Consider the following 16266-nt stretch of genomic DNA (forward strand, 5'->3'; position numbering starts at 1 on the left):
CATTGGGCCTTCCAGCTACCAGATATCGTGTGAGTGGAAGAAGAACGCGTGTTTAGAGATGTGAAAGGGCCTAACACTGCGCGCCGTATTGCTCAAAAATAAGAATATTATTCCTAAGGAATCTGACCACGAATTAGGAAAGGCTATGCCTTTTGGCAAGAGGACTGTGATGAACCCCATGCCACTTATTCCAGAATCGTCAATTGGGAATATATTCTAAAAGAATTTCTAACATACTATTCGTCTCCTATGAGAAGTCCCTTGAAACACGTTAGGGATGATGCATTCCAGGGGACTTTTCATGAGACATGAATAGCATGTACCGTACGTATGCCCAAAGGGCTAGCAAAGGACAGAAATGAACAGTCTGCCTGAAAAATTCATCACAGAGGAATGTCAGAAAGGAATGAAACAAGTCGAACGACAATAGGAACATTTCGACACTTGGCTTCCAGTAGTTACACTTTCAATAGATGGTCGAACGAGCACACGAGTTTACACCAATGGTTTTTTCGATCGTTCGACCTTTCGATGCGCCGTGAACGATACGTTGTTGTTTGATCAGCGAATACTTCACGCGGTCGTTTGTTCGATTGTGCCAACCTGATGGCTGCCTTTCGATCGTGTTTAGTCACGACTCTCGCTTTCTATGCTCAGAAACAAAACAATCCGGAACCGATATTGCGCACCTTTATTCCAGGGGGCTGAAAGTGTTAGAGTTCGCGCGCGTCCCTTGCAACGGTTTGGTACGCAAGTCGATTGCTAGAATTGTCTTTAATGGCTGATAAATTGTTAGCATCGAAAGCTACAGAGTAAAAGCGATGAGAACTTTTACTTCGTGTGTGGAAAAGTTAATTACGGTCATTGTGAGCGTATGAACGTTCGTTGTTCGTTTCAAGATCTTCGATGAATCAAATGAAGAGGTTCATAATGGAGAGCTCTGAAAGAGTTTTTAATGGCTGACTTTCGCAATCAAATTAACTGCACTTATTTTGTTTGCTAAAGAGAATTATTGTGTTTTTAATACATATGATGGGAATTATTTGATTAATCAGTAGCCAAACGTGAGAATGAAAAGGTTATTAATAGTTATGAGATCGAAAATTGAATCCATTATTGATGAAAGACATTACTTTTGCTTTTGCAATTAATTGATGGTGTATTAAGAGGACAATGATTTTCAAGTAAATCTGTGCTCATTGCTTTTACATTGAAATTCCTGGAAACAATTAAAAGGATTCGAAACAACTTTGTAGTCGACAATTAGCTCAAAAATGTTTGAACAGGCTTTGACCATTAGTTACTGCGATACTATACAGGAATGTGACTGTGAAAGGATTCTGAATGGTTTTAGAATAAAAAACCAGCCGTGCAACTGTGCAAACGAAAATCAAAGCTTTCACTTTTTTGATGTAGCGTGTAACTATAGATTATAAAAAGAAAGGTTTTCATGTTGAAATAATTCAGGAGTCCCAGATCACTCTGTATTTGAAAATTAACTCTGTACAATGTTAACAAAAGATATTCTGCCGTTTAAATTAACACATTCTCAATGTATTACATAGAGGATTTCAGAGTGAAAATTGTATAACATGATTATCCAATAACCTTTGATGTCTAATAAAGTGTTTCGACAAAGCTCGTACAGTAATTGTGAACATCGATTGCTTTGTCAGAATTGATCATACATGAGTTTGTGCTTAAATTCCCGTGTTTCCGAAATATTTTATATTCAATGCAAAAATGAATGGTACTGATTCCATATTTTTTAATTATATCTCAAATTTTTATTTTTTAAACTTTAGTAAACAATTTTACTGTTGCTTTAACTTTCATTAATTCGATTTATCGTCTTTAGTTCTGTTCTGTTCTAACTATCTGTAACTATAATTAAATCGGTAATAATCAGAAACAGCATAAGTCACTTTCAATTAATTGTACTCGTTTAGCATTTGCTTGATGTATTTAACACTCGGAAAATGAATACTTACAATTGTACTTTTGGATGCAAGAACAGCTTGAGGACAAGCAAGCTAGTATCCAAAGCAAACAAATAAACTCATCAATCATTATGAAATGTTTCTTGCAGCAATAAATAATAAATAAGTATTCGCAGAAGAAGGACGATATGCAGGGTGTCCCAATAAATCTGTTACAAGGCGATATCTCCGTTACCTTTCACGATACACGAAAATGTCTAGGAGGCTAATAGTTTGTTTCGAAAGGACACAGATTATGATGAGAATGATTTTTTCTCAAGGTCATTATCATTTTTTCGAGACTTTTAGGTGATCGATGTTTTTTAAAATTAAAGTATATATTTTTATCATCATGATATTATAGCTGAGGTTGACCTGACATTGACCTTAACATGACCTCTACTACGAAAAATTTGGAAATTTCTTAGAACAGGACACATGACAGCATAGTAGAGGATTCAACACAAATACGATTCACTGTCTAATTCAGTTGTTAAAAAAAATAGTTGATGCTGTTTCTAACCGTATTTGTTCAATTACAACAAATTGCTTTATAACCGTACTCCCTCTCTTGTTGCAGTTAATTTTAGTATTGGTATTTTAATAATGAAATTACAGTAAGAGTAATGGTACCCGCAAGAAGATTTATAGTTTTTAGTTCTTATTATCTTGTTTTAGTTCTGACAGCAAATATATACAAGAGATAAAAGTATAAGAGTCAAATAAAAAGACCTTGTACGTAAAGCCGAAGTTCAGCTGTTATTAAATATAACCTTCTAAGTATCTGGAACATACAATATATACAAAGTTGTCTCGCACTAGTCTTCATCGTATAACAGTTCTGTCAATTATGTCAATTATCATATTTTATTCACACTACACGCCTGCACAGTTGTAACAATGTTCTGTAATAGCAGTAGCTATTTAGTTCAAAATTAGTCATATGTTTCTCATAACCCTCCACAGAGCACCTACAAAATACGATCCTCTGATTTTGATTTACAGTATAGCAGAGAACATAAAAGTAAGAGTCATGTACTATTTTAATGCGATTTAATTCAAGTCTAAGAGATAAAAGTAGCCATCTAGACTTACTAGATTAAGTAATTAATAAGCAAATGGAGATATAAAGACAACTGAACCACTTCAGGGTTATTTAGGAGAGTGGCCTCGACAACATATGTCACGGTCAAGGTCGCCCGAGCTGTCCTTCCTAAAGTACATCTTTACCATGACAAAAAGCATTACTTTAGAAGCTATTTTAATTTTAAAATTGTAAAATGATACTACTACACCAATCTGTATTTACTTCTTTACGACACAGATAATACCTTTCTCTATAAAATGCTACAGAATAGTAAGTTCATTCGTATCATACCATTCGAGGCCTTATTAGAAAACTTGCAAAATATAGCAACTAACTCTTCACGAACTTTAATATTCATAGAATACATTATTACACAGAAGGTGTTTAAAAGTGAAACTATAACTAGCCTTTGTCTCGTCCGCGTAAACCCTTGTCGGTTAACATGCATGACCTATCGAAGGTGTCCTCGGTAGGAGATTCCGTTGCGTTCATAACAGACACGGCAAAAATGACGTATGACTCTTTTCGATTATTACAGTTGAAGGTGATCGGACGAACGATTTGTATCAGCTGTTCGAATTTCAGGCCCGACGTCGAATGAGGACGTCTGAGCTTGAGAGAGAAAGAGAGAGAAACATGTAATAGAAGAGAAACAGAGATATTAGAAGACAGTGCTTCGCGCTTACGCGAGACACCTGCCGATTTTCGGCAGTCAGTCTACAAATATCGAAACCAAGCAAGTGTGACCTGACAACTTTTCTTGATCATCAGCTACGAGCATGTTACTAAGATAGCCTGTTTCAAATACTCTACTTTGTATACCTAAAAGTAGCAGAAGTAGAACTCTTGTCATAAATATTATCCAAAAGAATCTAATCTTCCTGTTTTGTATATCAGAAGCATTTTCTGGCAACGCGTAAAAATTGTGAGTAGTTTCGAGAATTTATGAAACATGACAGCATTTAATATCGTTCAACATCAAAGCACTCATCATTTTAATTGTACTTTCGTATTTAAAATCGATCTGTCTTTTTAATTCGTCGGTAATTACTAAAACCCATACGAGTCCCATTAGCGTTCCCATTCCTGACCAGAGAAAGTAGTTGAAAACCGCGATTTTATCACGGGACCGCGGAATCCCATTTAATCGGTTAAATCGTTTCAACCGCTTTCAATCGGCGCCCTTAATTGTAAACCGCAGTCGCTTCACCGATCAAAATGCAATTGTAAACGTCAACGTTTGCACGTTTTTCGCGGTTGCATTTCTACGAGACCGGAAATTTGACCCTTGACCGACGGTTTCAATCCCATCGAGTAGATGAAGTTGCAAAGAAAAATGTTGAATATTGAACAATTCGAACCACCTTTTCTTCGGCGATATGTGAAATTGATTTGTTGCCATTTGAAAATAAGAATCCAACTTTTGTTATTGAAAATTATTTGTTTTTTTAGAAGCTGCGAGGAAACTACTTCGTTAGTTTGTGTTTGTGATGAATCGATAACTTTTTGCCGAAATTGAGATTTATAAAATTGTTCAGAGAGGAAAGTTTCTATTTGTCACTAGCATGCGTCCAAGGCCGCGACTGAAAGGTTCCCCCGCCATTTTAGTTCTTACTGATTGGAACGAACTCGGTAGGAACTACAGTTTCTATGTGATAAACGCGTTGTTTTACAGATATGTCTGATCTTTATAATGATAATATGAATTAATTGTTTGCGAAAATTTATTCTGTATCATTATAGTACAATAGTGAAAATGGTTTCTGGGAATAGATGGGAGAAAAGTTATAAAATGATCTTGACGTTAAAATAAGACGAAAACGAAGAATAACAAGTTTGCGTTTAAATTTCCGTTTCTGTGGTAGCATTCTACAACACTCGATTTAGAACCAGACAGAGACTAGGATAATTAATCATTTTTTTCCATGGCCTGATTTTAGCGCGAGTTTCGTGCTGACACTGCTGGCAGTGATGCTATTCGATTCTCCAAGTTTCAGGCGAATTATATCAATTTTGAATGCTTTTTTATTAAAAATTGAAGACTCAACCGTTATTTTGTTATTTTTTATTTTCGTTTTGTTTCGACTAACATTATTTCTTAATTTTCTCCCATCTATCTCTGAACACATTTTATGTGCATAGATATGCACAAAGTTTAAAAGATAAAATACAAATTAAACCCACTTATCGAGTAAGTTTTTATCCCATTAATGAAAAACCGCAAATTAATACAAAAATTGTTTTAAAGGAGCAACATATTGCTTGCTAACAGTCAGTTCTATGAATTCGGTAAATACAGATTCACACGTGAAGTATACCATAATAATCCAAATATGTATATAAAACTATACACGTCTGTAACTATCTCATACCGATGATGTAGTACCACTTAATGAGTAATATTTTGCCAAGTTTATGTAAATAACAATGCTAGATTAAATACAAAATTTTGTTAGATAAACAAATAAAATCTTTCTTAGAAAATAACTATTTCCTGTTCATATATTAGACAATAATAATATGTTCAGAAGCTACACACTACTAGAAGTGACTACTTAGAAAAAGACATACTTGGAAGTTTCAAGAAAAGCACTTGACCTTGTATTAAATCAATAGATTGTCTCCTTAAGATCTTATGATTTGAAGTCGAGGACGTGGCCTTGAGCAGTCAATTGGTGCTGTTCCAACTGAAGACATAGTAGTAGTTTTCCTAACTTATTACGAAAATACTTATTGTATGACTTGAACATTTAATATATTATTACGTACACATTACTTAAAGTAAGAATTAGGAAAATCATTTGTTAAGGCAAAGTGTTTGAGTTTACGCTACTTCTGCATAGGCATAAAACAGCACCGTTTTGGTTGAAATCGATTTTTTATATATTGTACTATGCGCTAAAGGCTTGTATAACACAAGATGTTGTGAAGGGAATTATTGTTTAAAAAAAATTTGTTTAAAAAGGTTGAGAAGGCTCTTTAACTCTTGTAAAGAAAGCAGGGATGCCTGAAGTACTTATTGCTAACTTTATATATCTGAACTGGCGAAATTTTACTGTGAATTTTGTCGGCAATTTTTTCTTCCTTGTTGTCCAATGAGTAACTAATGAATTATTGGTGGTTAAAAATATTATGAAGATTTAAACACCATTTCACATCAATCGTCATTCATTACTATCCTTTTATTTAATTGTAATGGATAACATTTTTGTTTGAACTTCAGCAGAAAGTTTTCGCACGTTCAGTATAAAGTGGAATTTATTTTAGTTCATAATCTTCGGAATAAATCTTTTGTATTTGCGAATACAGTGTGGGCTGTATGTGGAGTAAATATAATTAAGAAAGTATACCTTTGTATTTTAATTAAAATACGTAAATATGTCATATTTACAAAATGATAAATTTAGAAAGAGATAAATAAAACAAAGATATGAATTAATCCTGTGATTTATGTCAGATTTTTTAGGCAGAAGACGTGATGCGTGCAGCGGAGCAGGAAACACGGAATAAAGAGAGATACTGTGTTGGAAGGCTGAAAGGAGCGCCAGTCATAAAACAAGCGCGAAACATACACGAAATACGCCACTATATCTCATCAATAGCACATCGATACATGTATCATGTCCAACAATAATTACGGAAAACAATAACAGATCAACAAATACAGGAGGGTATACTGAAGGTGAAGAATCATCAGAAATATTTCCGTCTTTCATCTTCACTATTTCATAAATATATTGATACATGCCAGTAGGTTTAATACTATTATTTTTATTGGCTAACAAAAATATCAAACATTAAAATATCAAAAAATAACTCAAACATTGGTTATCTTTAGCTTATATTGAACGTACAGTAAGAAAAATAATATCATATTCTTCACATTGTATGTTTTTGTGAACATTTTCGTGAAGCATTTACGGAACTTTCTATTTCGTGACATTTTAGTTTAATTTTGTCCATAGGTACAACTAGCAGCTAAATTTGTGCAGAAATCTATAGGACGCCCTCTATATCAAATACAGTACACTTATGTTAATTGCTTGATAGTCTTACAGAAGACACAATGTTCCTTTTATTTACCATTTCATGTTCCATTTTGTGCAACTCCAGACAACAAACTACTTTCCAAAAAAAGCGATCCCTTTATCGTTCTAGAAACGACGTTACAAAGTTTCTGTCTACCTTTATCGAACCAATCCATTATCCACCTAGTCCCACTCTTGCTTTTCTCTATCGCGCCTAAGATTCTTGCCCCAAAGCAACCATCAGATTACATACTTCAAAAGAGATAACTCTGCTTTTCGACCACGGTCTTGCCGCTTAACACTAGAAAGACGGGAGCTTAGTATATACCTATATTGCCTGAAAGCAGTCAAAATGACTGCATTGTGAAAAAATAACTAATGCGCAAAGAAATTTGTTTAACAGTAATTTTTAATATATTTTATATCACTTACAGTCATATAACAAGTTATTAATAAGTATTAACAATAAAAAAAATGTATTTCACACTCAGAGATCCTCCTTCCCATCTGAATGACGTTACAGCGCGTTCAAAGGGAACAAAGCGCGTGGCCAGGCCTGGCATAAAGATTCGAATAACAAGTACGAATAACAATAACAATAACAATAACTTTAGTTATTGAACAACTGCAACTTATCAAGAATATGTCGAAATTGACAATTTATCATGAACTTGTATGTTATCATGTTATTCCAATCCAGAGCCGAACTGGTCTTTTCCAAGCAGTCAAAATGACTGCTTTTCGGCAATATAGGTATAACACATATATATTCCGGAAGTGAAGGACGGGGGGCAACAACAATGATTAATTAACCCATTTATATGTTGTAGAAAAAGTCACAAAATTATAAGAAGCTGTGTCATTATTTAAATCATTATTTTCTTAATTGAAATTCAAAAGCAGTCAAAATGACTTGCTTAGGCAATCTAGTGTTAAGTATACTATTTCTCCATTAAAAAATAAACCCTGAACAGGAGTCACCTAGAAACATCCATCAGATTCAGAAACCTTCGTCGCCAACAAAGATCTTACTCCTCCGACGATGATGAATCATAAATCATTTAGAAACTCGGGGACAAGTTTCAAAGAACTCAGGAATATTTAAGCACGCTCGTTTCCGTCTTACTATGTGAAAGATTCAACCGAAATAAAGCATGCAGCGCCCAGGCACTGACGAGAAATTCCCAGTCGCGTTGTTTCCGGTTACTGAACAACGCTGATGCAACAAAAATGGCGAGGGAAGAGGCTCGCCCGGCGGGGCTCGTAAAGGTGGTTGGAAACTGCATTTTCCTCAGCATTCCCAGCACGAGCGGCTCCTTCGGCTGCGGTATTACAGCTTAACGAGATAAGAGGATTTTCAGGGAGTGTTCACCACTTCCGCATTCCTGCGCAAGCCGGTCGCCGTAGCGACACGTGAGGGGGGCCAAGGTATTGGAAAGAATTGTGATCACGACGGCGATGTTAGTTTGCGCGAGAAACGCAACGACAAAGGCCGCTGCGCAAGCCGTAAGACGATTAAATGTGGAAGGATTACGTCTCATGTAATCGAGTTACGCGCGTCGATAACGCGAATAAGGAGCCCCATTTCTGAGCTCGTTTTACCTCTTAGGAAACGCGTTGAAATATTCCTGCTTAAACGTATATTGCGATAGGAATATTATAACAGTAAATGAAACAAAGTGACATAAAATAATATGAATTAGTTATGAGACGCACAGAGTCAATGACATGAAGGAGCTTATAGCGATTAAGTACATTAGAGATGATTAATATTGGTTAAATATTATAGTTCAATACCTCGCGATGAACCGCTTGAACGAGTGTCGAATTAGAATAGAAATTAATTGCATGTGCAAAATCGTTTACTGTTCTACATAATCTGGGATTATAAAATTGTTATGATCTCGCGGTACATGAGTTTATGATATAATCATATAAAGAATATAGCTATCTTTAATTGCACGTGTTTTCCATTTGTATATTAGCCATTGCAGATAAATAATGGGCCCTTAAAGAATTAATTAGTACATCGACTAAATAGATATCCGGCAGAGACCTAGCTTCTTGTATTCAATAATAACAGCTATGTATATCATACACGTGCTTGAATACCAAAACTAAAGAGCACGCTTACGTATTCTATTATATCAGAAAACGTAAGCCATATAGAGACGATTACGTTATAACCAATCAAGTCCGTTTTCCTTCCGCCTAACCAACTTACCAGCAATGCCATAGTAGGTTCTGTGCAGAACTGAGAAGTTCAGACTCGAAAGAAATACATGCCTGATTGGTTCTAACGTAATAAGCCAACCTACGCGATCAAAATCATAGGGATACACATAAGGAATATACACGTAAGGAGTATATACATAAAGGACGCAAGTTCCTTATTGGCCTAATCGATCATATTTACTAATTGGTGCTTTAGTATTGTGACAAAGTTCAAGCCACGTGGAGCAAACGATAAACTTTTGCACACCGTGTCAACTCAGGGTCAGCTTCTTAGTACTGTAGATACAGAGCTAAAACGAAGTTCTGTCGAAAGAATTTGGATCTAATAAGTCAAAGTGGTAGTGTCAAAACTATATTTGCAGACAGATACAAGCATCTCGAATTATTAAAAAACAATGTAGCTAACCATTGATACGAGTTGAGTTAACATATAAAGGTATGTAGGAAACTCATTTATGTTTTCAAAGATCGTATCCGTGTTTTCTGTACTTTTTCTTTAATATGTGGTACCGTGCGGATATAAGTTAGTTAACAGGAAGAAAACTGATATGACTGGTTATAGTATTATCTTCTCCCAAAAGCTTACTTTTACTGACATAAAATATGTAAGTAAATATGTAAGAACATTCACCAGCAAATTTTATTTTGATACTTTGTTCGAATTCACCATGATGTAAATCATCTACACAATTATTGATTATGTAAGTATAAACAAAAATAAGCAAACTTAATTCAAGCTCAAGCTAAAATTTAGATTAAAATTTGTATAAATATGAACAAAAGTTACCAATACAAAACGGGAGTATTACAGGATTTTGTTAAAAGTTCGTACTTTTTAATGATTAAAATTGGCTAGTAGAAAAAACAGCTTTTTTAAATAAGATTTAAAATACCTCACGTTCATTTTCGATTTTTCCTGTGAAAAATGTAGGTAGTCTCTTCAGACAACATACTACATACCTACGTCTGTAATTAACTATTGAATAAAAATTTGTTCATAACGAGACTCTATGAGCGCTCCTTTATCGAATAATACTTTGTCGTGAATTTTAATGAATACCGCCGTTAGTTTTTATCGTTGAAACTGTCCGGTAGTTTTGATATACCATTAGCTGGGCGACGAATATTCGTACGACCATCGGCCTACGCTAATTATCATGACCAAAAATTAATCACTCGGTGACGTAAAATTCGAAATTGACTCTATCCGCTTATAATTAATCGTTATTACGAGATCAATATTTCACGCCCGCTAACCTTCGTTGATTGGGTAGGTTTGGCTAAAAGTTATCAAAGTTATTGTTTTAAGTGTTTCATATTTGCAATATTATTTATAGAGAGTATTTTTTACGTATTATATCAGCTACAGTTTGGTCATTTGTAACGTAAAACACTCTTTTAAATACTATTGTTCGTAAAAATAATCTTGTAGAAAATTACCACACTTAACGTAAATGAAGGCTTCTTTGAACTCCCAAAGAAACACGAATGTTTTATGTAACATTGTCCTATCATCCGTTTTCAGAAAAGAGTAAGCAAAAAGCCATGTATCATTAGTAGAACAAATCTGACAAGTTTAAAATATAGTAAGGTGTTATAGCAGAGATATTTTGGAGAGGGTATAAACGTAAAATGTATATTATTTTTACCACAAATTTCAAAACGACAACACTGTGTTAATATTCATAAGAAATTAATATTCAGAATGTTGTAATCAGAATAATTGAACTTATTTAATTTAATTTAATTTAATTTATTAACCCTTATCAGCTCAACTGTTTCTTACTAGTTGCAACTTCAAGTTTCTCAAATCCTCCCTTACAAGCAGGGCAGTATCTGACAGGTATACTGGAAGTAGAACGATGAGCATTGACGGTGTCTGACATTTGAAGTGATAAGGGTTAATGCACAAGCTATATGGATAAGATCCCTTTTTAAACTCTCAACATCTTATTTAGCCTTAGCTATCGTCTAAGTTAATGATGACAAGACATATACTTCCTCAAACAAGAATTAGAAAAATAGGTAAAATTAATGGCTCTTTCTTTTTAACAAACTTGTACCTATAATTCCTTCTTGTTAACTATTAAAATTTCGTCTGTCTTTATATGTGCGTATAGATTTATCAATAAGGTTCTCAAAGTACCTCAAGATTTCATATTATCAATAACTAAGTATTAACACATTACTTATTCTACTGCATTTCAGCAGACATAACTTTTGAAAGACGATTCAGACAAAACAGTTAGTGAACACAATGAAGATATTCTACGTGTGTAATGCAAGCTCACCGGTTTCAGCCGCTGCTTGCAGCAGCATCTGTTGATGGTGGTGCTGCCTGGTGGAGGATCTATGATGGTGGACGCTATTCAGCACAATGTTACTGGACGTCCTACTCAGCGCCTTCCTTTGCCTGACCGCTTCCTTGTAGATCTTACAGTACATCACTATCATCACCAGACCAGGGATCCAGAAAGAGACACACGAGCTAATCACCGCATACGGCCGATTCACCACAAAGGAGCAGACCTGGAACGACAGGGACATGGCTGATTCGAGTCTTTGTTCGCTTGTAATTTTCTAGCTGATCGATAAGCGATTCAGGCTCTAGGAAACTGAACAAAGCCCTGACTGCACGGATGGAATCAATTTGTGAGATTTTTGGTCAATATGTGTACTAGGCAGCAAGGAAATAAGGAAATTAAGAAGAACTAGTCCTTCCAAAATCCTTTCCTTAAAAATCTAATATGTGATTCAAGAATTGTATTTTTAAGAGCTTGGTTTAATTTCTCTGAGTTTGTAACGCATTATTCAAGCCTGCACTATCATAAACGTACAAAAGGAAAGTTTTATTTGTTTGCGAGTGGAGACAGAAGGAACACCTAATTCCACTATCATAAATTAACACAAAGGGACTGTTTTAAGTCATTACATCCACAGATTGCCTCTTCCGTGAAATTACTACTTCTGAAAGTACAACTTTTGTACTTACTAATACTTTCTACTTCTGTTCGCGGAAATGAATAATGAATTGTGCTGTTTACGTTGTTACGAAAATTACAAGATACGCCAAACTATTAAACTAGATACTATCCAATTTTCAATAAAAAGTTCCCAACACTCTGCCAACACTCTGAGTCAATAATTTACAGTATCATCGCTTCTTACACTCATTAATGATACGGCACTAAAAAAATAGCGAACAGCTTAACTCCATTTAAATCAAACTCGAAACAGAGTAAACAGGATATAATATTGCATCGTAATCAAAATCTCTTACATTGTTGGAAAGATACAGAAAAATTAAATGAGGGAATCTTACTGAGTTAGTGACACAGGCCAACTACCTTTTAAACAAACAAACATAATATGCCTTTTAACACATTCTGACAATGTTGATCAAATTATGCACCTGCATGGCACGACTTAGAGATCTTTCGTTTTGGAAATCGAACTATGCAAGTAGAAAAGACAAGTCTGACATTGAAGGAAAATAAGGGAAAATCCGTTTGCTTAATCAGACCTGACGTAAGGCCCCTATGTGCTGCTTACATAGTCGTAGAAAGGGACGCGATGAAGGAAACTTTCTACCTATACAAAGATTTTTACGCGTCCCAATTGCTAAAACCCTTAAGCGATTAGTTTGAACTCTTTCTTTAAAATATATTGCAGCTTTTAAAATATGATCTTCTTTTTCCAGCTGAACGGTTTTACCTCACTGGTTTGAACCTTACAACTGTAAAGCTTCTTTGGCTGCTAAGTAGTAAGTTTCAATTACTACTTGTCGCAGTCTACTTCAAAGAAATAAAGTTTCCTTCAGCGGTTCATTAAAGTCAGCACATGGAGTTTTAGGTTGCCAGAGTTCTCTTCAATTGTATCGTATTTAACAAGTGTTCTTGATTCCTCAGCGATCAATACCAGATTCTAAGTTTCCAAGTAGCTTATGAAATTCACGAAGCTTATAAAAACCAATCTATCTACTAATAATGATTTTTCTTAGGAATTCTTGCTGTCTCAGATTTTATCAAACGACTTCTTTTCGTGCATTAACGACACTTTCAATCAAAATGAGAATCCAATACGCGATTAAACGCGAATTCGGTTAATAATCAAATCATGATTTCTAACGACGGCGCAAATGGAAGATTTTTAATCCAATTTCACCCTCTCGTGGCGGTTCTGTCGTGCATGCAGAATTTATATTAAAGCCACAGCATAAGAGAAAGAAGCCTTTGCTTCAGGCTTACATAAACTTTATTTTGAAACGGTGTATCATATTATTCTTAATTTACATTAAACTCCCATTCAGTTGGACCAAGTAATAACGACGTCCAGGTAACTCCGTGTCTCAAGTTAACATAAATTAGGCAGAACGTCAACATTAACGACGATCCAACAGAACTGCAGTTCCACCTGAAGAGTTAAAAAAAATATTCCAACAGGAGACCGTTTCAAACAATCACATTCGTTAGAGCCAGAGATACGTGGCACTTATTTAAATATGCAATTTACACGCGCCACTGGGAATCATTACGAATGAAGGAACTTTAATGGTGTTCGAAATTGAAACTACAATTTAGTGCTCGCGACACCGGTTTACACGATTCTGTTCTGCTTCGCGCGGTAAATGGAGCGTCGACTTATCCTTGTCACGTCGGTTTATTTTTATTACAACTGACAGAGGATACGCCTAAATTGGATTTGTCCAGTGTGAGAAGCTACAAAACGGATGCGGAGACGTGACATTTTTATCTTGAACGGATACGAGGTAGCCGCCGTTCCATTAGGCTAATGAATGATTCGATTTAAGTAACGCGATCTCTGGCGCGCGAGAATACCGCACCGACTTGAAATTTTTCTATAAAATTGAATTTCACTGTGGGAAGAATAATTACTACTTAAACTCATTACTCATTAAATATAAGTATTACTCATTAGAAATATTAAGATAATTACAAGTTTTAATTGAATTGAAGGTACACTTAGACTTTACTTCATTTTCTGTCGAGTATTCAATCTCAATATCAAAATGAACTCAAACTTCGAAAAGGGTAGTTCCATTCATGAAATTGAATGAAAGTTTTGTATTGCACTTTCAATTACTTCAAAGTATCATATTTAAGGGAATGAAAATATGTAATGATTGATTTTACTACCCCATATCTTTCTAATGTATATTATAGTTTTCCATATGTGACTTCAATTTTAAATTTCTAATGCATGTATAATTGAATTCTAAATGTATATTTCAGTTTTTTGTTTACAGTATTTTAAATGTAATACTTTCAAAGGTATTTCAAAAATACACAAAAAAGATTGGAAAACTGTGATTAACTATCATTCCCACTAGAAGTAGGTATTTATTAACCATTAATATTATAATTATGTATAGTACTATCCAATAAAATGTGAAAAATATAAATCAACGCTAAATTACTTGCAATTAATAATTTTATGGAGATCTATTTTGGCAATCTTAAATAACTTCGACCACACTTATAGCAGAATTGATAGATAATAATTGATCTTTGCCGCTAGAAATTGAATTTTCTGGCGTCCGAAATTACCGTTACATCTGAATTTGAAATGCGCCACGGTGTTCCCGTGATACATCGGGCACTATGCATAACCAAATTAGCCAATCGAGGAAACAATGGTGCAAGTTACGTGGACGACGTGAAGGACGTGATTGGTCGATTTGCTCGTAACGCGTGCGTATGCAAATCAGTGAAAACCCTTGTGTAAATCCTCTTATCCTCGAGGAATTATCGCCGACATTCACAATTCGGTACATGGATCGAAATGATTATTAAGTGGGCACATAGCGTATCTAGTTAATTTCAGTGAATTTCATTGAATAGTTTCGGGTCAAACTGTATAATTTAAAGTATAAAATGTTCTAAAAACGATATCTTTAAAGATAGTATAAATAACATATATTAAAATATTTTAAGATGGGACAGTTTCAATGGAACACAAAATCTTCTACTAGATCGAATGATCTATTTCTGTTTTGCAGTAAGAATGCAATCGAATTGACTGTACCATTTTAGAGCAAAAAGCAGTTCATGAATATTGGTGAGACTAAAATGGTTTATAGACTTTAGTGACTTCCAAGGGATTGATTAGACAATGTGGTGATGATTACTCATTGATTGTGTATTATTTGCGCACAAAGCAGAAATAGAAAAAGGAAAACAATGTAAAAAGAAAGAAGAATATTATATTATCATGGATTTCAATTGTTCCGCTGTGTTCTGTACGTTTTGTTTTTATATTACGTTTTAAGTCATGTACTTCTGGTTTAGGAACATTTGCCATAGTTTCATTAGATCCTTGAAGATCACTAGTAGACTTAGGTCTTTCAACTACCGAGATATTGTGTGTGTACATTGGAGAATCGTTAGATTCTCACAGACAATGAACTTGTGGTTGCAGTGAATAAATCAAATGACCAGTAGGTCAAAGTTTCCGACAGAAGACTCACAAAGATTGACTAACAATAAATTCTTTTCTAGGAACATTGTTGACATTGAAATTATAGAAAATTATAGACTCATTAATTTTAAGACTTTATTATTGCAAAGCGAAGACTACATTTACTGATTAACACTACTTTCTTATATTTCTGTTTATAATAGTAAAATTTGTATTATATTTCATGTCCAATCCTCAATATCATTTAACTTAGGATTTCCCAAAACACTGTGTTTTTTATTAACCTTGCTCGTTTTAAGAAACTTGATTGCTATTCGCGGCCTGCGGTCTGTCAATCCAATCAAAGATCTGGATGCTTGAGGGTAAGGTTCATGCAGCCTACGACTTTCAGAAATGCGTCAGGCGTGATTTAGCTCAAACATAGTACGTTACTGCATCTGCTAGTGCACATGTTCATAAAATTTGTCCTTCGATTGTTTACTCGAATCTGTCAAGCTTT

General features: G+C 34.6%; 1 protein-coding gene across 2 annotated transcripts in view; it reads right to left on the reverse strand.

Moving 5' to 3' along the window:
- Window positions 1–16266, reverse strand: part of LOC143188884 (octopamine receptor beta-3R-like) — an 82429-nt gene that overhangs the window by 64321 nt on the left and 1842 nt on the right. For both annotated transcript variants that reach the window (XM_076393386.1, XM_076393387.1), the window contains exon 2: window positions 11621–11858. In XM_076393386.1, the coding sequence (XP_076249501.1) occupies window positions 11621–11858 (238 nt within the window). The remainder of the gene's footprint in view (window positions 1–11620; window positions 11859–16266) is intronic.

The sequence above is a fragment of the Calliopsis andreniformis genome, chromosome 3 (genome assembly GCF_051401765.1).
Source record: "Calliopsis andreniformis isolate RMS-2024a chromosome 3, iyCalAndr_principal, whole genome shotgun sequence".
Classification (NCBI taxonomy): Eukaryota; Metazoa; Arthropoda; class Insecta; order Hymenoptera; family Andrenidae; genus Calliopsis; species Calliopsis andreniformis.